At 39.4% G+C, this 22,532-nt stretch overlaps 2 protein-coding genes across 5 annotated transcripts; both read left to right on the top strand.

Annotated features, from left to right (window-relative positions):
- The first annotated feature begins 242 nt into the window (after positions 1 to 242).
- Positions 243 to 8,207, top strand: amer1 (APC membrane recruitment protein 1). The gene is made up of 2 exons (XM_086309671.1): positions 243 to 857; positions 3,464 to 8,207. The coding sequence occupies exon 2, from the start codon at positions 3,569 to 3,571 to the stop codon at positions 6,620 to 6,622; it is 3,054 nt and encodes a 1,017-aa protein (XP_086165797.1). The 5' UTR covers positions 243 to 857; positions 3,464 to 3,568; the 3' UTR covers positions 6,623 to 8,207.
- A 1,065-nt stretch (positions 8,208 to 9,272) lies between these two features.
- zc3h12b (zinc finger CCCH-type containing 12B) lies at positions 9,273 to 19,271 on the top strand. Of its 4 annotated transcripts, none has more exons than XM_086309674.1 (6): positions 9,273 to 9,440; positions 14,257 to 15,054; positions 15,195 to 15,334; positions 15,462 to 15,696; positions 15,962 to 16,068; positions 16,158 to 19,271. In XM_086309674.1, the coding sequence occupies exons 2-6, from the start codon at positions 14,420 to 14,422 to the stop codon at positions 17,579 to 17,581; spliced, it is 2,541 nt and encodes an 846-aa protein (XP_086165800.1). In that variant the 5' UTR covers positions 9,273 to 9,440; positions 14,257 to 14,419; the 3' UTR covers positions 17,582 to 19,271. The 4 variants fall into 4 exon arrangements, with proteins under 4 accessions (XP_086165800.1, XP_086165801.1, XP_086165803.1 ...); XM_086309675.1 differs by having other exon boundaries at positions 9,422 to 9,494; XM_086309677.1 differs by lacking the exon at positions 9,273 to 9,440 and adding an exon at positions 9,568 to 9,995.
- Positions 19,272 to 22,532: the final 3,261 nt, after the last annotated feature.

Here is a 22,532-nt window from a genome sequence, read left to right on the forward strand (position 1 = left end):
CACTTTACACATCAGTCAGCGAATGTTTTAACCACATGCAAGCAGATAAATGAGACCACTGTTCTAATTCAGCTGCTCTTTCACGCTCTTTCAAAAAATACATTATAACCAAACTGTATGCAAAGTTAGATATAGATTTACAGATAGAGACACATATTATAATATAAATACAATTATAAACAAATGTGTATTTTGAAGATGCAAATATCGAATCACAGCTTTGCTATCGTATATTTCATTACAAAAATAAAAATGTGGAATTTATTTTTAATGAAATGTGCAACGATATCATTTGAGAAATACGTGTAGATTTTACTCATCGATTTTACTACGCCCTGCGATACACACGTGTGTCGTCACTAATATGCGCCGAAGAGACTTGTGAAAAGGAGATTTGGGAAAACCCAACAAGTCGAGAGAGGAAGTCATCATCCAGGATTTAAATGCAGTTTGTTTTCTTTGAAGGGGCGAACACCTTAATGCAGCATGCGGCTAAACTAGACACGGTAATCTCATCCCGGGTCGGCTGCTCTGCGTGTATTTCCAGTACACTGCTGCTGCCGTGTGGTTTAACGTTACTACCGCTAGCAACTAGTGAGTCATATTATCACAAACTGGTGAGGACACACTGGTGAGTGCGGTTAACGCTGCTAGCAGAGCACCCCCAACTAGCTAACGGTACCTGGAAATAAATGAAACTATGTCTGGTTAAAGCTACTCTGGGGCCACCGTCGACCACAAGCAGGCTGCTGTTTCTCAAAGTTCAAGCCAACTTAGCGTTAGCACAAACGATGCACTGAGAGCTAACTTCGTCTCTTGGTCGAAGAGCCAACAACGGCAGAATGTGGCTTTAGCTGGTAAGTTTGTTTACTTCATGACTCACCAACCACTATTATGTTACTTGGCTAACGTTGTCGTTAGTTTAGTTGATATGGAAGCCAAGGTCTATATTTGCAGCAGCTACAAATAGGTTTAGGCTATGTGTAGTCGCTGGCGTTTTCCATTGCAAATGCTACCATTTGAAGTGTTTTTTAACCTTTCTTTCTTTTTTTTTTTTTTTTTTTAAAAAAAAAGGTTAAATCGCCGTCTTTGATCCAACGTTCGCCGCTAGTGTTTATTGTGGCATGGCAACCGCACAGCTGCAGAAAAGTCACATCTGTAGCGTTTAGCTTTTTTTCTTACGCCAACTCTGACTCAGAGTAAGCTGGCATAGTTTTAGCTCAGCTCAGTTTTCTTTTAAATTATATCTGTCTTTTTCAGTCACGAAAGTTCATATATAATTAATAGAAGGCTGAATTCATCAGTTGTTTTTTCCCCCTCAAACAGAAATGTTATTTTTAACATAAGTAGAAAGAAACAATTTTCTTGGTGGGATACATCTTAAATGCAACCCTGGTCGAAGGCCCGCCACAATAAATACATATGTGTGTATTTATTTATTTATTGAGCACCTGAAGTCTGTAAGAGACATAGAGGGAGCTTTAGCAAGAGTAACTAAGTAATGGTTTTCTGTATGACTTCATCGATGTCTCATATCATTGAAACACAAGAAATGTTGTTCCACTCTTCTTTTTGCCTTCTTTCATTTTGCTACTCTCTTGAGCTTTACAGCATTTGAGTCAAATTAAGGTCTAGACTGGACTATTGTAACATGTAGATATTTTTTTGTTTTTCTTCCACAGTCTTTGAGTTGTAGATGCATTGCCTTGCTTGTGATTTTTTTTTTAATGTATTTATTTAATTTTTTTGCACGACCAGCCCCAACCAAGCTTTAGATCTTAATCTCTAGAATACTTTGGTAAACAGAGTTTAGGTCCTGTGGCTGCAAACAAGACCAAATGATCACCACTCTAACACGTTACTATGAGATGTTTGTGGTGATATATACGTGTGTGCATGTATGTATGTATGTATGTATGCATGTATATATTAGGGGTGCAACGATACACAAAATTCACGGTTCGATATTTTTTCGATACAAAAAAAATGTTCATGCTTTTTAATTTGTCATTTATTAAAATTATAAATATATGTTTTAACTCAAAAGTACAGTTTTTAAATTTAATGTTGCTGAAACAACAAAGTAATAAAAAAAATATATATATATATCTGATCGAGAAATCACTCATCTTTGGAAAAGAGAGTTTATTACAGAGAAATAAAAGCTATACTATACGCTTCTTCTGGGCTATATTCTCAGCAGCATATGAAACATATCAGGTCCCCATAAGGAGAATCATGTGCTAACGGCTGTCTATATGACTCAGGTAAAGTTTGTAGCATGCATGCTTGTTGTTTTTGTCTGCTTCCACTTGTCTTTGCACTAGGATGATGTCGGAGTAAATGTGCAGTCATATTCGTTGCGTTCCCACTAGTGCTGTCAGCGTTAATCTCGTTGAAATTACGTTAACGCCACAACACGGCAAGTTAACGAGCTACTGCGGATCGCCCCGTGCCTGGGGCTGGATGGCCAACACGTTAACGAGCTAACTGCGATAACACACTAGTTCCCACCAATGTAATTGAGCATTTCCTGGCACATCCAACATACTGTTTTACTTTTGTCCATGACGCGCTTACCTTCAGGGTCATACGTCACATGAAAACCAAAATAGTTCCAAACGCCACATCTGAATTAGGGTGGGGGAGGTTCAATTTGCCATGTTGCAAGGAGAGCTTAACTTGCTAGCTTGCCCTGCACTCAAGATTAAATTGAGAAAAATAAATCAGTTAGCAAATAACAGCACAGCTATTTAACATTAACGAAACAGGATTAAGTGTAAAAGACTAAAATCACAAACTGCAAAGAGGTAATGCATTCCTTGAACTGTAAAGGACTGCCCCTGTACTGTAATAAAACCCATAAATGCTACTGTTAAATTCAACATGGCTCTATGTGTTTAAGATTTATTTTACTCTATTTGCTAACCCTCCACTTAGTACTTTTTGGTGGGAGTGGAAGTGCATTTTCTTTCCACTTTCATGTAGCTCAGCAGTGGTTGAAGATGGGAGGATGTTCCCTTGATAGTTAAAGCGTGTAGAGAACAGTTTAGTGATGAGGATTCCAAGTGACTTGAATTGATACAATGGGTCCACTGTAGCTCTCTACCACACTGTCTGCTTCAGAGGAAGGAAATGTTCACAATCTCAAAAAGAAAGCCCTCTGGGGCATAGATGCATTGCATTTTTATGTGGTTTTCTCTGCAGCTCTTGCACACATCCCAACCCTACCCACCTCCCCTTTGTCCTACCTGAACACTGTTTACAGAGTTAAAGTTGCAATTAAATGGTAAGGGGAATGCACTGCAAATGCAAAAATGTAAAAGAATTAAAAAAAAAAAATAGAGAAAGAAAAAAAATTTGCAATCAGGATAGGCATACAGTTTTAGGCAGTAGAAACCTTGATAAATGTTTAAATGTCAGTGTTGGGGTATTGATTGTTGTCTTAATTTTTGCAATACAGGACTCATCAGATGGAGGAGTTCACAGCAGTCATCCCATCTGCTGCTTTCTAAACTTCAGCTATTGTGCCTTTTATCAAACTTGTGCTCCTGTAACTGTGCTAGCCATGGCTTCTCGCAGTGTTGATGAGCCACCAAGTGATACCAGGAATTTACCATCAGTCTCCGAAGAGCCTTCAAGATGTTACCCAGATGACGTCGTGGGAGAGCTTCAGCCAGACACCATGAATGCAACAGTGAAATCTCAAAAATCTGGAAAATTCAGGAGGACTGCCTTGACATTTTTTGGAGTTCGTAAAAGTATCTGTATTCTACCAAGCTTTTTTGGAGGAAGGAGCAAAAATCAGAACAAGTGGTCCACTAAGAAAGGAATCAGCAAAAGCAAAACCCATGACGGGCTGTGCAAAGTCAGTCAGGATGATGGTCTAAGAAGCGGGTATGCCTCAGCTGGAGATTTTGAGTACCACAGCCAGAGGGACACTGTGGGAGAGCTCCACAGTAGTTGTAGCAATGAATGTAGTCATCCTGCTGCTGAGCAGAAATCACTGACTCTTGGTCGGCAAAAAAAGGGTTTGAGGAGTCTTTTTCACAGTTTTAAGCATCACAGAAATCACAGAAATGATGGATTGGCTAAAACTGAAGTGATTGCAATGTCCTCTCCTCACTGCAAGAAAGAGGTGCCTGTTGTCCGGGACATCAGCCAGTTTGTCACAGAGTGCCTGGGATCTGAACCCAATGTGCCTGATTTTGTAGACGTCACAAGTGATATTTCCATTGGTCCTGAACGTAATGAGGCCAATGTGCAGACAGTGTTAGAGAGGAGTCTGGAGAAAGAAAGCCCAAAGTCAGAGGTTGACGAGCAGGTGAGTGATGATCAGCTGGAGGAAATGAATTTGATAGCCGTAGTCTCCAGTGAGTATGAGGAGCCAGCTAGAGGACATAGCGAGCCCTGTCTGAAACTTCAGATGATGTCGGAGGCGTCCGAAACACCGGCTGGCTCAACAGATCAACTGGACATGATTTTTGGGGATGTCGCGTCATTGAAAAGCTTCGACTCCCTCACCGGCTGCGGGGACATCATTGCAGATCAAGAAGACGACAGCATCACAGAGAGTACAGTCTCTGGAGAGAGGAGCAGAAATGGAGGAAAGAGGGCTTCTTGTTATCTTACTTATCAGGGAGGCGGCGAAGAAATGGCCTCGCCTGAGGATTTGGATGAAACTTGTCTTCAGGATTTCTGGGGGAACAATAGTTCAAAGGAGGTCTGCTACAGTTGCAATCAAGACCACACAGACGTGACTGCTGAGCTGACGACATCCCACAATATGGACTTGCTGAATAGTAGCAGCGGACAGCAAGCTGGTGGCATGGACTCCTCCTCAATTGCTGATGTATTAACTCCTCAAAGTGAGCATCAGGAGTCAGTTCCAAATAGTGATGAGGGCTACTACGATTCAACTACACCAGGGCCAGAGGAAGGACGAGAAAAAACGGACAGATTTCAAACAGAAAGGCTACCCAGAGACAGTTACAGCGGCGATGCCCTTTATGAACTTTTTGCGCCTGACGAAAGTCTCGTGAGCCCACGTTATGAAAGCAAATCCAAACTTCCCATTTCAAAACTGGGTGACTATTCAAGTCAACCAGCTGATGTTACAGATTCAGCCTTTGTCCCAGAAATGAACAAATTACAAATAAGTGCAGAATTATATAAAGTTCATGATTTTCTGGAGATGCCCAGCACATGCAGTAACTCCTTGGAGTTGGCACACAGTGTGGTTTGTCGGCCAGAAATCGCTATGAATAAAAACTGTAACTTGAACACAAAAGCCCAAGCTTCAGTCAGAGTAGATCATATAGAGCTGCATATATATGATCAAAAAGAAGATGTGCTTGCTTCCAGCGAAAAAAGAGCCAAATCCATAAATGCTGACACTGAGAAAAGGCATAGCAGCTTATCATTCCAAAGCATGTCTGACCCAGACTTTGAAACGTTTTGTGAACCCAAAGAGGAACATCTCGAGGAAAACAAGCCTGTGGCTTTACCGTACCGAAATATCACTTCTCCGTCTGAAGATTCTAACAACGACATGGACGATGGGCAAACTGTGTGTTTTTCACAGGCACTCGTGGACTTCACAAAACACACTCAAATGTTGAGCAACTTGCACGACAATGTGGATGACTTGGAGACAAATTCTGCCATCACTCCAAATGTGGAGGCCTTGCCTACCATAGTCACGTTTGATGTAGTGGATATGCATAATGAAGGTGAATATGATGAGCAGATTCACATGGAACTGGAGGAGGACATTTCATCGCCCTATCAGGAATTTGAGGAAAGCTACCTACAAAAGGATGCATTTGCTGAATGTGACTATCAGATGTTAGACCTATATGAACAGAACATGATCAGTAATACATGGGCGGTTGCCAGTCTCCCACGGCACCTCGGCCTTACAAGAGTCAGTCAGTCCATGCCTAACCCATTGTCTCTAGAGAGGAGAAGTAGGTCTCTGGACACAGAAAGCCTTGAGTTGAAGATGCCTGACTCGTACAGAGAGAACAGAGATGCTATCATTTCCTGTCCTCAGACAGAAGAGGACTTGGAGAGAGATGCCTCACCATATTACAAGAAGAATGTAGTCGTGTCTGCATCAGAAGTTCGACACAGCAGCAACACTATGGCCTTATCATGGCAAACGAGGTCAGAAATGGCTTTAAGCCTTCCTCTGACAGATGGGGAAATCAGTGAAAAGATGCAGAGTCTCAGTCAAACCCAAGTACATAAACACAAGATATTCTCTGTCACATCCAGCAGTGAATCCCAGCGTCTTTGCTCTAATATGTCGGACAGCATCTCCTGTGATTTACTTTCACCAAACACTGAGCTTTACAATAGACAGTGCCACCCTCCTTTGCAGTTAGAGTCCTGTTTACCTCATAGCACTTTTGTTTATTCTGGAATGATGGAGGACGTAGCCGATGATATTGATGACAACGTTTTTTGTCAGACTGCCACTAATTTGCAATCCTATAATCAGTGTGGTAAAAGTCACCAGGTTGCAATGTCTCATACTGAGAGTCCTCTGAGCACATGTGTGTCTAAGGATGAAATGTCCACCATCAGTGAAACAAGAACACCGAGGGATGTGGTGTGACCTGTAGCCTGCAACAATCTTCCTGAGGCAACCTTGAAGTGGAAGGCTCTCAATTTTTCAGTCATACAGTTATTATAACATGTATATTTGCCAGCGAGTGTTTTTATGGTCAACCAATGGAGGAATGGTTCAATTTTTATTTGCACAACTGCTTCCATTGAAAGGTTGTTGACACTGTGATAGAATGGAAGTGGAATGAAGTTTGGGAGTGTGTGACATCATTAGCACAGTGCTCGGAAGTCAGATTTTTCTGACTTTATTCAGATTTTTCTGAATTTTCTGCATTTGCACAGTGAACAGTAGGTTATGTCAAACTGGTTACATATATGGTAGTCCATCAAAGGCATTTAAGGGAGTAGTTGTTTCATTTGCATTTGTATCGAATCATCTCATTAAGCTATTGAATTTCACTAGAATGTTCATGCCCACGTGTAGCCTCGGCATCCAGGCCTCAACAATAATGTCATACTTCGTTTTAGTGGGTATTCATTAGCCTGGTGTCCAGGCTGACCAAGTCCTGCTTACTTTGCCAGTTGCCTCTAAACACATGAATGCTTATGCTTTTAATGCCGGCTTATGTTTGTATTTCCTTTTCTTGCTTTTCCACAGTCTATTGCTCTCATGAGAGTTATGTTAGTCCCTCTATGCTATTTTTTTTGCCATACTGGTTTAAGGAAAGGCCAAAAAGAAGTGTTAGAGAGAAGCACCTCCATGGGGTATATATGAATCACATTAAGCTGTTTCTATTTTTATCTTAATCTCAAAATGCAGGTAATTCTTACCAGATCCAGAACAAGATGAGCAGGTATTAGAAATGTACAGACAGTCATAGTTCATGCTTCAGCTGCTATTTGCTTTACATACTGTAGATAGCTTTGCAGAGCAAAGCTACATTATTTGTATAGCACATTTTACATGCAGATACCCTGTTTGTGAAAATGTTCTGCAGTAGTGCGTGTAGAAACAGCTAAGAAGTTAAATATGTTAAAAAAATGGTTAGAGGCAACAAAATTAAAGGGAAAAAGCTACTATCAGCCACAAGCTTAATGTTTGTAGACTGACAATCCAATCTGGCCTTTTTTTCTGTTTAGTTTTTTTTGTGTTTGTGTGTGTGTGCTGTTTTGTTTTTGGCTTATTTTACAACAGCTTGACCACCTGTGAAGTGCAGAATTCTTACTAAAATGTTGCACTCCATATTTGTGCTACTGTAAGCTTGCAGAATGAACAAATGGCCTAGTTTTTGTTTTTTATTTTTCTTTTTAATATAAACTGCTATTTTGTCCATGTATCAGTTTCTTGTGCATTACTGTTTGTTCAGTCAGAGGTTAAATTGTCAGATGATTGTCATAGATTTTTTTTAACAGTAATATTAAAAGAAATGTCAGAGAATTTGTATTTATATCCTAAGCTATTTGTACACTGTAACATGTATTCCGGATTATTGCAAATTCCTTTTTTGTTTTTCTTTTGTAATAGTTTTACAGTTATATTCAATTCATGTTACAGTGGGAAATTTCTCTTGAAAATCTGTTACTTATTGAAATGGAAACACTGCCTTAGGTAAAAATAAAGAAGCCAAAACGTTTTCCATTTTCACTCCTCTTGTTTTCTTGCACTCTTATGTTTCCTTACAAGATTTTAAAACAGAACAGGTGGAGGACAAAAGAATAAGTGGTAGGCCTTAAACATGATCTACTGCAGATGGACAGTGCCTGAATATCATGTCCTTAAGAAGTAGGGAAAACGTCCAGCATGGAACCCGACATAGAACCTGACTGATGCATCTGGTCAGAAGAGGGGTACAACCGTGGGTATCTACAGCAATCTGTAAAACACTCTGGAGGCTGTGTTGTGGATTGGAACTGCATTTCAAATAGTGGTGTTGGAGGTATTGTCAAATTAAGAACAAAGAGAAGTACAGTCAGATTTTGATCCACCTGCAATTCCATCTGGAAAGTGACTAATTGGCAAGAGATTCATTTTTAGCATGACAATGATCCCAAGCACACTTCCAATACAGTAAAAGCGTACCTGGATGATTCAAAACAAAACGACTATATAGCTCATTGATTGGCCTTCCCAAAACTGGAACCTCAAAATTACTAAAGCAGTGTGTGATCATCTTGACAGAGAACAGAATTCCTTTCGAAAAGCCTGGAGAACTATTTCTGAAGACTACTTATAAAGTTACAGGAAAACTGCCTAATAGTGTTCAGGTTGTGTTGAAAAATAAATATTGACATTCAAGCTTGTTAGAAATGAACAAACTCAGTATTTGCCCTGTTGTATATTTCCAATTATGTTTGCACATGTTTAAGTACATTTCTACACTCAATTTCCATTATCCTAGCAACAAATAAAGAAAAGGGTGACTTAAGAGTCTTGACACGCTACTGTATATATTGAAAGTACATGACAATAGTAAGTCACTCAATGCAACAAAAACAGGGCAGTTGGGCTACATTGCACTTCTTATAAGAAATAACACCTTGATCGGTGTTTATAATAAAGAGCTTCTCGTCATAGAATGTTTTTCAGAAGGCAACGAAAACAAGTGTGCTTTTGTGTTTTTGCTTTGGAAAAACGACAGTTCTCAAACTATCACTACACGCAACCAGGAAAAAAAGCATCGTGAATGTTTGATAAAACCGCATGCTGAGAGAGCAGGAGGAAGAAATTGGCTATTTTGACCCTGGTGGCTTTTCACAGTTAAGGTTACTTGTTTCCTTCGCCTTATCTGGCAACCCTGACCAAACTGCGACAGCGCCAATGGCAGCAAAACATAACTGTTACAGGCGAGGAGGATGACAGCAACAAGGTGAGATGAGCATCGTTTGAATTCAGCGATGGCGGTGATATACGTGCAGAATATGTAAGGCATCGTAACGTATTGGTTTTGTTTTAGTTACATCTGAAATGTTAAATGAGCGTCAACTTTACCTTAAGTTACTATAGTATTCCGGCAAAAATGTTAGCACACGCTCAGCAACTGAAGCTAACTCACGTTAGCATATTACCCTGTGATGCCTCTGAGATGGCTTTATGTTAGCTCAGTCGCGTTACCTAGCGTTGCTACCGTTAACCAAATAAGAGACCTGGCTTCATTGACAAGGTTGTTGGTTAACTTGTAGCTTGCAATAGGCGTTTTCGGCCGTTCTCAAGCCATTGACGAATAGGACAACCCCTGTCAAGCTGTTGTTTTTATGTAGCGAAAATGTTGACTCCAGTTGTCTGAGTAGACTGGCTTGCTAGCGTATGCTAACCACAGCCCGGGGCCTAAGGGTGTCAAAGCAGTTCTCTTGAATCAAACTGACTTTCAAAGACGACGTCTTGTGCAGTGGTCATGTTACAGCGCTATTGTAAAGAATGCGTTGTAAGTACAAACTGTCTTATAATGACATGTTGTTTAACCTTCCTTTCATCCCTCTGAACTCATGATGCTGTTGCTAAAGATATCAAGCACTTGAGGTTTTTGTATTGACGTGTCAGCTTGTTAGCAGAATCATTGCACACACACAGCCCACCAAAGTTCATTCAGCAGTTCAGGAGGGTCACTAGGATTCATGTTCCATTTTAACCTTAGTTACAAGTCATGTAGTTTGTTTCCTGTAGAGGCAAAAACTTGATCAATCTGAAAATGGACTTCAGTCGTCACATGTAATTTTGTCTGCTGTCACTGTCCAGCTTAGTGTGTGTTTGTGTTGGGATGCGTTCATGAAACACAGGATTAAATAGAGGAGTCTGTAAAATTCTGTAAAAGTCTGATTTGGCGCTATATAAATAAAATTGAATTGAATTGTAAAAATGCATTTTAAAAAACAGGTTAAGAAAAAATTCTGTCAGCAGACCAAAGTTGGTTGGACCTTAAGTGGTTAATAATATACAAAATTTAACTTGCTGGGAAGAGGGATCATGCTTTAAAGACCTGAACATATTTTCATGATTTATACTTTTGTTTGTATCACTATAATTTGTTATAATTCAGTTTTGTTTAATGATTGCATGAAGCAGAAACACCCTTGTGTCTTTAAGCACAGCAATCTATAAATAATGATGATACTTGGAAGAAACACCTTCCTTCCTGCTTGCCATGGATTATAACTGTAACTGTAAGTGACAGGAATCCACTAAGATAACTGCTGAAAACTTGATGAAAGTTGATGATTAGGCCATATGATGAAGAAATTAACATTTTAAAATTTAAATTGAAGTTTGTTTTGTTGTTTTTTTTCTTCTTTTTTTGCAGTGAAAACTGCTGTTAGAGCTTGTGGAAATGTAGTGCCAACCAGCATTAATTCTTCCTGCTATACATCAGATGTCTGAAACACTGATCAGGGTTAGTGAGGAAATGACATTTTATCTTTCTTCACTGGTTTCCCTGGATGACATTTTATTTCCTTCTTATATTGAATCATATCCAAGTAAAAAAAAAATCTAAATGAAGTTATTTCCAATACAGTTCCAGATCATTGTTACGCACCCTTATGCTAGTACAAATAATATGCACATGTTGTCTTCTTGTCTTCTATTGATTTTTGATACTTTAATTGGTGAGCCACAGATGTAGAGCATCTTCCTATTGCAGTTTTGGGGTGGTGGAGTATGTTGAAGGAGTATGTAGGACGTATATTTACACAGAGTTCTGGAAACTGGCCGTGCTGATTATGTATTTACATTTTGTGTTTAGCAAAACCACAAAATATGAGAACAAGGATCGAAAGATGTAATGTTTTCTTAGTTCTATGTAAAGTAATGGAAAAGTGTACCAAAGTAACAATTTTAAATTTATTTTCTTTATCACACTGGTGATTTAGCTGGTGGTTTAAGGCGTCAGCCTTGATTTCAAGATGTATAACAACACAAGCATTAAATGTAACACCAGCTTGCTGTGTACTGCAGTTTATTCCTGGTTTGTTCTGGATACTAATGTTGGGTCAGCTTCACGAAAGATGGCTTCACGGGCCTGCCTCACTTGTTGCTATGAAACAGATCTGCATGAGCCTGTGTGTGTGCAGGGATAGTCTGGAGGTCTTGCTGAGACTAAGCCTGTGAATCTGGAGGTGGAAGGGAAAGGATTGAAAGAGCTCTAGCTCTTTTTAAACACGTATTCATGTGCTCATAAAATGTTGTAAATGACAGTGGGTTGTGTGAGCTTTTGTACTGTGTCTGCCACTAATCCTAGAAGTTCCACAACAGTGCCTCATCGCCCTCTCCTTCGTCCTTCTTACAGCTGCGTGCTTAGATATTCAAACCATGGTTTGTTCTCTGTCCTTACACAAGTAGTGATGAGGAATGAGACTAGGCTCTATTGATGCAGTAAGCCTACACAAAACACTGACATCACAAGGTATGCTTGTTTAGCCATAGATTGACCTTCAAAGTAGCTCCCATGAATGTCGGTGCCTGTGCAGTGTTTTGCCAATACAGTGACGAAGTTTTATTACATGAGCCAGTGCTTAGAGTCAGACAAATGATTCAGTCAATTTTCACAATGCCAAGACTGGCTTTTCTTTTTATAATGCTCACCCCAAACAAAGGTCTAAATGTGAGTTTTAAAATTTTTTAAATCACCGCTTCATGAGTTTTGATGTAGAGTTGTATCGCAGCTGTGGTGTTCTGCATTTACTGGCTGCGTGAAGAGAGATGATGAGCTGTGTTTGTGTTAGTCGTGACTGGTAAAAAAGAGTTAGCTGATGACAAGGCTGTGTTGCTAAGCAACTCACATCATGGGCTGTGCCTCTTGAAGCTCGAAGCTGGCTGTACTGTCTCTGCAAGACTGGGGGGAAAGTGTAGTATAGTGTGTGTGTGTGTGTGTGTGTGTGTGTGTGTGTGTGTGTGTGTGTGTGTGTGTGTGTGTGTGTTCAGTAGAGTGCTTACCATGGATTTTATTTGATTATCAATATCCATGTGTAAAAACAATGTGCACTCTGAGCCGTTGGCAGCGTGTTGTGGTTTAGACTCCGAGCACCCCAAAATCCCCGCAGTGCTTTACCATAAAACAGCTTTGCTCCCTGTGGAATTCTCCTCAATTCAGATTGATTGTCAGGGGATTAGTGGTGCAGGCTTACACTGTTCAGCCCACACTTCTCTTAGGTTATGTTAACTCGTGTACTTACACCCCATGTATGTCTGGCTTCAATGTTGCTATGAAGTTAAAATATGGTGTTTATTTTAAATACCTGTGTGATTTGTATGGGGTTTTTTTTTTTTGGGGGGGGGGATATTTTTGGGGTTTTTTTAACCAGAATGTTGTGATTTTCATTTTAAAACCAGAAAAATAGAAGGACTTTGCACTAGGCAAGAGATCAGTGACACTTTAATGTTTATATCTTTGGCTTTTGTTTGTCCAAAAATTGAGATTGTTGTATCTGTATGCTACATGAAAATAAGCAAAGAAATATACACATCTGTTTAGGTTTATTGGTAATTTTAGTTTATAAATGCAACACCTTGTCAGGTGCTTTGCTGTAGTTTGTAATTACTGCTTAAGATACATAATTGGTGGTCAGATTTTGTTCTATAAGCAGGCCTGAAATGTGACAGAAAAGGGCTTCAACGGTTACTCCTAGTAGGCTTTGAAAGGGTAAAGAGTAAAAACATTGCAGTTGTGGCCCCCAGCATCATAATTAAGGGGAAAACCCACCCATGGCAGTTATTTGCTAATTAGGAATCCAGTGTCTCATATAGCAGTGTCAGGCAGACCAGTCAGCATGTGTGATTATTGTGCTTCATTTGCCTGAATAATTCAGTCACTTACTGCAGATGGTATTGTTTCTTGCTGGTGGAGAACTTACTGGTCTACCACAAGTAGGGGCAGAAGACTGGGGCTCAAAAGCGTTTTTCCCAGGTTTTATTGGAATTTGTTAGAAGACATAATTATAGACTAATTTGATATATATTTCTGAGTTTAGTATTCTTAGTGTTTTCTATTAAATAATCTCAAGTACTTACTTTACCTTTCAACATTACCTTTATTATGTATAAAAGAAAGCTGGGAGCACCTACTGTACTTACAACTGAAAATCTGCCATACCTTCTAAGTTAGTATTACGCTGGACCATCCTGGAACCAAAAGCAAATCTCTGATATGGGACCCTCCTAATCTGCCTTGCAATCCAGTGGTTCTGTTTCCATACCACAGATTGTACTAAAGATTGACATCACTCATTGGTTTACAAACTCCTGTTCTAAAGCCCTGAAATGGGCATTTTCATATGAGCACAGTCGCTTTGAGGCACTTATAGTGTAAGGTAAAGACCTTACAATAATAAAGATAAAACCCAACAATCAAACAACCCTCTTTGACCAAGCACTTGGCAACAGCGGGAAGGAAAACTCCCTTTTAACAACTCATGATTTCTATTTATAAGTTGTCACAAACAACAGGAATGCATATATATATTCGTCAAATAAGATAAAATAACATTTGTCTTCAAATGTGGACCAGCCATAGTTGCCACACAAAAACCCCCATTTTAGGAAAGGAGGGGCCAAACTTACTATATCGTTGTTAGATTCATTCTGGTATCTTCCCCCAGTGTCTTTTTTTGGTCCAACTTCAGATTAGGTGCTCAGGAAAAAAAATGATTGATGAAAGAGACATATTGACCCTTATTTTTGTTGCTTTCTTGCAGGATTACATAATTTGATTTTACCTGCTCACACAGTAGAGGCCGTAACCCTTTGGCCTGGAGGAGAAGCCTGCAGTGCTAAAAGTCCATCCCTTAGCATGATTAGCTGGTTGTGGTGGAGGTGAGGAAGCATGGAGTGGAAATTTGGGGTGTCAAGACAAACGTGATGACAGCATGGTCCATGGTGGAGAAGCTCAAAATGGAAAAACGCCCGTGCAGGGAGGAGAACATTGACTCAAGCGAGGCGCAGCATGCCACTGACGAGTCTGAGGATGGAAGCAGCTCAGATAGCGAATCGGAAGAGCAGCAACATCGGAGGGTTCAGGTGAACAGCAGTAGCTGTAAGAGAAGGGAGCCACTGGCTGTAACAAAACCCCACCGACAGCTCTGTCGCTCCCCATGCCTTGATCGGCCCAGTTTTTCCCAGAGTAGCACTGCGCAAGACTTTCGTGAGGATGAGACCAATGCAGCACCAGGGGCTAAGCCCGCCAGTGAGCGAGAGTACCAGACTAAGATGGAATTTGCTTTGAAGTTGGGCTATTCAGGAGAGCAGGTTGAAACTGTGCTCCACAAGTTAGGGTCTGCTGCGCTTATTAACGATGTTCTTGCCGAGTTAGTACGGCTCGGAAACAAAGCAGAGCCTGAAAACCAGTCTTGCAGCAGCAGTACAGCCACGTCAATATCACGCTCCCCCTGTGTTAAAGAGACTGTTAGTCCCGAAGTGTCAGTGGAAGAGGAATCTGTGGATAGTTTTGATAACCTCAGGCCTATCGTCATCGATGGCTCAAATGTGGCAATGAGGTGAGGGACACAGAGACTTAGACTCACATTGAACTGGTCTGTGCTCTGTGCAGAATAAACTTATTGTCCTGAAGTATTTTCCTTTAATAGTCAGCTGTTCCATGAAGTTAACTAAACCTAATACTGTTATGTTTTGATAGCCACGGAAACAAAGAGGTGTTCTCTTGTCGTGGCATCCAGCTTGCTGTTGAATGGTTTCTGGAGAAAGGACACAAAGACATCACTGTGTTTGTTCCAGCCTGGAGAAAGGAGCAGTCAAGACCTGATGCCCTCATCGCAGGTGACTGTGCATTCACCTTACATCATAACACTGGTGCTATTTAAAGAGCAGCCTTTTAACTTGCACCTTTTAACTTGCACCGTTACCAAACTGATGCACATAAACTCACTCAGTATTCCTCTTTCAGATCAAGAAATCTTACGCAAGCTGGAGAAAGAGAAGATCTTGGTTTTCACCCCGTCTCGGAGAGTTCAAGGCAGGAGAGTGGTGTGCTATGATGATCGCTTCATAGTGAAGCTGGCTTATGATTCTGATGGAATTATTGTGTCAAATGACAACTACAGAGACTTGCAAAATGAGAAGCCAGAATGGAAGAAATTTATAGAAGAGCGACTCCTAATGTACTCATTTGTCAATGACAAGTAAGAAACTGTTACTGTAATTTTATGGCATAGCTATACTATGTAAAATGCTTTCATGAATACCACTTTAGACTGTACAAATAAAGTGTCTTTTTAGAAACGTGTCGGGGTTGTTTTATGTAAATAAATCAACAAAATAAAGACTATATATGTTGCATGAACTGTTGCATTTTTATATTGTGATCTATAATAGACAATAGGAGTTTTTGAATTCTATTCTGTGGTAGACAGTTTTGCATTTAATAATAAATATTTTTGCTATTAGGTTTATGCCACCTGATGATCCATTGGGAAGACATGGACCAAGCTTAGAAAATTTCCTGCGCAAACGCCCCGTTGTTCCAGAGCACAAAAAACAACCTTGCCCTTATGGTAGGTTCTTTCTTCAAAATACTGCTATTCTGTCTGGGTATTCAATGTGTTTGATTTTCTTAACTTAATCTTCCGTTTCTTTGTACAAGGGAAAAAATGCACATATGGACACAAGTGCAAGTACTATCACCCAGAGCGTGTCAACCAGCCACAGCGCTCCGTGGCTGATGAACTACGGGCTTTTGCCAAATTGTCTGCAGTGAAAACAATGAGTGAAGGGGCTTTAGCTAAATGTGGGATTGGTCCAGCAACAGTAAAGGGGGACAGCAGCTCTGAGGCCAAACGCGTGGCACCCAAACGTCAGTCTGACCCGAGCATTCGTTCAGTGGCCTGCGAACCTCCAGAGGCACTGTCCGCCATTAGGAAGTCTGAGACAAATTCAGTGCCTTCCCTCGTGTCTGCTCTCAGTGTGCCCACAATGCAGCCAGCCAAGAGCCACGCAGCTGGTGCCTTGAACACACGATCAGCCAGCAGCCCAGTGCCAGGTTCTTTGCAGTTTTCTCACAGTTCTCTGGAGCACATGTCTAGTGTACAGTACCCTCCTATTTTAGTTACTAATAGTCATGGCGCCTCTGTAACATATAGTGAACAGTTCCCAAAGTATGACTCAGTTAGTGACCATGGCTATTATTCACTGCACAGTGATTTTTCAAATATGAGCATGAGCAGCATGCATAATGTTGACAGTTTCTGTAGCATGGAGCACGAGCATGTGTATCAGAGAAACCCCAGCCACTGCCCTGAATCCTGCCTCAGCCATTCAAACAGTGACTCGTTCTCGTCTTATGGGGACCTGTACCCAAGCTCTGTGGACAGTAGCTTAGAGGAGAGTATGAAGGGGCAGCAGCAGTCTCCCGCACAGACTAGGATGCAAGCGTTCTCCCACGGGTTTCGTCATGAAGCGCTGACTAGGGTACAGAGTTACGGACCAGAGGAGCCCAAGCAAGGCCTACGTAAGCAGGCTGGGTCTCATCTAGCACCACATATCCAGCATGCTGCAGTGGGAGCCAGGTCCAGCTGTCCTGGAGATTATCCCCTAACTCAGAATGTTCTCCCACCTTTGTCCTCACAACCCACACGCTCGCTAGGTATGACTCGTATGGACAGCATATCGGATTCAAGGCTATATGATAGCAACCCAATGAGACAGAGGCGACCTCCACTGTGCCGTGAGCAGCATGCAAGCTGGGACCCTCTCCCTTGTGGTAATGAGTCCTATGAATATCATTCATATCCACTGAGTAACAGCTTGATGCCATGTTGTGAGCGGGTGATGGTCCGCAGCATGCCAGACAAAATGGAACAAATCTGGAACTCGCCATGGGAGGCCCCATCTGGAGCTGAACACCAAGAGCGGTATGCTATCCCAGACCACCAGTATCAAACATACAGGAACCTTTGTAACATCTTTCCTGCCTACATAGTCCACGCTGTAATGGAGAAGAACCCTCATTTGACAGACCCGCAGCAACTTGCCGCTGTCATTGTTACAAAACTGAGGTCATGCCACTGAACAGTTAATTGTATGAAACCTTCAAAATGGATTTAATAAGAGAAATGAGGATTTCTTTGCAAAGATAGGCACATGTTAAATGTTGCTCCATGTGCAATGTCTGCCCTCAGGAGTTAGTTGTTTTTAAATGTTTCTGGTAGGATAGAGGACATTTTTGTATGAAGTGGGGTGTAGCTGATACAAGCCAACACCTTATTAGAAATCTGGTTCATAACGTATTCATACTACCTGAGCAGGAACAGGGAAGCAGTGTCAGTTTAACATGAAAGGTAATTCCTGTATTGTCGTTAACCTTTGGCAGTACTGAATTTAAATGATGTTACATGTTGTACAAAGTTGTAGAGGCTGAAAACAATATGAAATATTCAATCCATTTTGTAAAATATATAAATAAAGTAATGTGTGAAATAAAGTAAAATAATGAAATCTAAACTCATATGTATTTATATATACAGATGACACCACCTGTCACCTTTTAATCAGTGTTCAGCTTTCAAGGTAAAAAGCTGTTAACAGAATTAACATTTTTTGCTCTTGTTAGCTGTAAAAGTCATTAAAAATGAACTCCGTGAAACACACAACACAGATAAAGTAAACTTTTAGATTTCCTTTTATTATAAGGCTGCAAAGGCCACTTAGCTAACAAGCTAACATTCTAGGTAGGTTGTAAGCACAGAAGACAGTTTATTATAGGAATTAAAATTGGCTGATTAATTCAGAGAGCAATCTTTTAAAGACCAAAAAACACTAAAAGCCATCATTTATTTCTTCATTTCAAATCAACAGCTTGATATTGGCACTTGTGAGCTAATCGACAAGCTTGCTAGCTAGTTAGCATTAGTTGGCAAACACAGTAACAAAACTAAGGAAGTTTATTTATTTATTAACCTTTATTTAACCAGGAAGATCCCATTGAGATTAAAAACCTCTTTTTCAAGGGAGACCTGGCCAAGATAGGCAGCAGCAGATGTCTCACAGTTACAGAAATTACTCAAACACAGGCAGCAACAACACACATGCAACAATAAGTGAAAGAATACAAATAAAAAAAAAATTAAAAAGTCAGTTAAAATGACAATCAATCTAATTGAAACAGTTACATGTTATGGACTTGGCCTCAAGGATTCGTAGTTTAGATTTAAAATAAAATGACTTAATAAAATGAATTCAGTCATTTACTTCTTTATTTGATATCGCTAGCAAGAGGTATTTAAAATATGTATCTGTATTGAGATGAAGTCATAAAAATACTAATTGGACATTTGAAATATTACTTTAAACTTGATTTTAACCATCAAACAGTTCCAGAAGTTACTGTATTTTACAGAAGTGAACATGTTTATTTCATTTAGAATTGTATTGCTGGGTTCTGTTTGTAGACAGCTTACAATCATAATTTAAGACTAAAGTGAACCCTAATGTAATTGTAATTAATTTCTGTAATATTGAATGCGCGTATCAGTGTGAACAATTGAATGAGTAAACGAGTTAGGTAAATATCAGCACGGGAAATAATTACATGGTCCTATCTCCCACATTTTTATGAAGATCCTGTTCAGGTGCTTTGAATGCGTTATGAAAGGCATTTAAAGTGTTTCTGATGCAGTGGAACTATTAGTAACCATGCAGTCTGCCTCTGCTGTAAATAATATTTATGATTAGTTTTCTTTTGTTTGTTTGTTTGTTTGTTTGTTTGTTTGGGGGGGTTTTGGGGGGGGGGGATTTATTTTGAAGATGAGTAAGAGGGAGGTAGGTATATACCTCACAGCATGAACTATGACATTTTATGGCCTTATATCTGAGTGACCTCACACTTATTCATTGTCCAATTGGTTTCGGTGAACGTCTTTGTCATTGAAGCCTCATAATTTCAAATGTAAAGCACTATCTCAGTATCTAAAGAGATATATTTTCTCAGCCTCACTTAACAAAGCTACTATTTTGGTAGAATTTGACAGTGCACAAAGCAAGCCAAAAAAATTATTTGACTTGTATATATGTGCGCATGTACATATGATAACAGAAAAGCCATTATTTCAAAGTCATTTATAAGCTGCTAAATAATGCCAAAAAAATAATTTATATATTGTCAGTATTCAAAATAATTTTAGTTCACAGGATCAATTTGATTATAGTATAAAAAGAGCATATGTGTTTGGATAGTTTATATAGTGTACTGTATAGTTAGCTGTCTGATTTTATTGGATGCTACATCCAGGATTTTCCTCTTTATAAAATTGTCATATCTGTTGTGCTAATCCTTTTCAGTGTGAAGTATTCAAAGTATCTTTGTTTCACGCAGTAGTTCTATTGGACTTGTTCAAGTTGCCGCTGGAGCAGTTTGTTTTCAGGTGCAAGTCAATTTATTTTCTAACTACTTTTACATGCACCTTGATAGTGTGATCATTTGAGCTTTAGTCATTTACCTAATTATGATTAATAAAAAAAAGAAAATTGTTGTCTTCACTTTAAGTCATCAAGTGCTAATGTCCATGACACACCTAAGCCAGGGAAGGTGGTATCACTGTGGCAGTTATCTAGCAAAAATCCAAGATTACTGCATCTAAAGTTATTATATCCAAAGTCTAGTCCAGTGTGTGGTGAACAAATCTATGGATTTTAATATTAAATGAAGTGGTTTAGTGTATTAAATTGAACAAGTGCATTTCTAACATTAAGAAGGTTTTTAGATGGAAATATGCATGCAGTAAAACATGCTCCCCTATAATAGAGCACATCTCCTCACATTACATTTAGTTCAGTTGCGCCTGTAAGAAATATTTTCTTGTAGAAAGTAATTTCTTATATAATGTACATGCACTTAAAATATGGCAAAGTTGATTGAAACTGCAGAAAGGAGACTTTTTACTGCGTCAATATTCCTGTGCACCTAAATAAGTCATCCAATCTTATGCTGTTACCTGACTTCCAGCTTCCTCTCATGTGCATGTAAATGTGGTAAACTGAGAATTCATTGCTCCTGGCTATGATGTGACTTTAGTAGGGACATTGGAAGTTGTAGAAGTATATTCTTTGAGATGGAAACAGTGTTTACTATCACAGTTAAATGTTTGCACACGGAATTCTGATACCGACTGAACTGAAGTTATTTATCAGATAACTCTGAGGATCTGGCTTAAATAGTTAGGCCTGGTAGTAAAATAAATATTCTGATATTTTGTAAAGTATTAGGTTTAAATAACAAAAAATTGAATGAACACATATTAAATACATTTCTGTGAATGCTTGAAAGCATGTTGGAGATGAAAGTTTCTGTATGGCTTTTTATAGGAGGCTGGACTGCTAATATACAGATGTACAATACACATACGTGCAGCTGGTCTCTAAGGATTGTAGAAAGATTTGGCTGTGCCTTGCAGCACACTGCTCTCAGGATGCTTTCACTTTTCTAATTTTAAGTCTTTCCTGCCAAAACCAGCGGTTACTGGCAAAAGTGTACTCTGATCTAGTAGTTATATATAGATATATTTGTGAAATTCCTACATGTAACATGTAGTACCTTAAAGTTAGTTATTTATGGTTGAGACATGAAGATGGCATTGCAAAACTTTGTACTTTTTGTGAATATCCTCTTTATGCACCTTGAGTGTTCGAACAGCGAGCTAACAGGCTGGATTCATGTGGTGCAACTTCAGAAGGTATTTGTTTTCCATAAGGGTGTCTCTGTAGCCAAAGACAAATGTCGCAATATTAAAAAGTACTCAACGAAGTTGTTTTCTTGATTTGCTCGTGGTTTTTGTAACAGTAATGTTGATTGGAAAGTGTTGAACCAGGCCTTGAAAAATTTCTGCCTTTATCAAGCCTAAAAATGATGATGTTGGGTACTAAGTTTGGTATCTGACTTCTTATACTAGGCGGTGAGGCCTGGTATTATTCTGCTTCAAACAATACACTTGCAGAAGTTGTACTATGTAAAGCCAGCCCATATAGCACAACCATCCTCCTAGCGCGTTTAAAGGGAAATGCCACTTATTTTCAGGGTTCAGGAATGGTAACCCCTAGACCTGCTATTAAAGTGCACAGTGGTTAAAGGCTCATTTGTAACAGATTCAATTGAGTTTCAACAAACAACATAAATACATTTGGTGTCAGTTTATAGTTTGTGTCCTTCATTATGTTAATAAATGATTAAAAACGCTATAAATTAATGTTTAGCTTGTATTTTAGAAAACGAAGCTGCACCAGACTATCACAAAGCTGTCTATTTGTCATTTATTCTCTGAACGTGTTCATGAATTTTTAAACTGAGTGGTATTACTCTTTAACAAGGCTAATTATGTGAGCCTGACCTTGTCTCCTTGGTGGTGCTTTTAAAGATGCATATATATATATTTCTTTGTAATGTTTAGCTAGAACCGTAATATGTAGACATAAAGAAAAAAAAACTGTTGAATGTGTTTTGCCCAAAATTATTTTTGGGCTTTGCTGACTTTGTTTTTCATGAAAAAAGACGAGGCTACGTTAGGCCAGCTGTCTGTTCATGAGAAGGTGAAACAAACTGCCTAAATGTTTCTTCATGTGAAACAATCAGATTGCAAGGCTGCTGTCAAGGTTGTTTCTGGCATTTGGCTAAAAGTTTGCGTGCCATCCTTTCCCTTTGAAATAATTGAATTGATCTATGCTCCAAAAACTTTGGAAAACTTTGCAAAAACACTGAAGCGCTGTATGCTACAAGAAACTGCTCTAAATAAAACAACAACAACAACAAAAATTGGCTTTATTGCTAATTGTAGCACCAAATTAAGATCAGTCATTTGCCTTTTTCACTTAGAAATATTTAACCTTATTGAGGTCCATATTCAACATGAACACTGGAATAGTCCATTGGCCATGAGCTAAATTGTGCGTGTACTCAGTAACTGTAATGTAGGATGTAGGCCACAGCATAAATCCACCAAAAAGCAAATGGTCTGGGTTTGTTGTTATGTTT

This window comes from Aulonocara sp. 'chitande type north' Nkhata Bay, linkage group LG10 (assembly GCF_057382095.1).
Source record: "Aulonocara sp. 'chitande type north' Nkhata Bay isolate Kocher_YH1m ecotype deep benthic linkage group LG10, A_spYH_male_GT1.1, whole genome shotgun sequence".
Classification (NCBI taxonomy): domain Eukaryota; kingdom Metazoa; phylum Chordata; class Actinopteri; order Cichliformes; family Cichlidae; genus Aulonocara; species Aulonocara sp. 'chitande type north' Nkhata Bay.

Excerpts from the sequence above, each read along its gene's own strand:
- amer1 (XM_086309671.1), top strand. The coding sequence starts at position 3,569 with ATGGCTTCTCGCAGTGTTGATGAGCCACCAAGTGATACCAGGAATTTA.
- zc3h12b (XM_086309674.1), top strand. The coding sequence starts at position 14,420 with ATGACAGCATGGTCCATGGTGGAGAAGCTCAAAATGGAAAAACGCCCG. Across the intron at positions 15,335-15,461 it reads ACCTGATGCCCTCATCGCAG|ATCAAGAAATCTTACGCAAG; the intron begins GTGACTGTGCAT and ends TTCCTCTTTCAG. Across the intron at positions 16,069-16,157 it reads AAAACAACCTTGCCCTTATG|GGAAAAAATGCACATATGGA; the intron begins GTAGGTTCTTTC and ends TCTTTGTACAAG.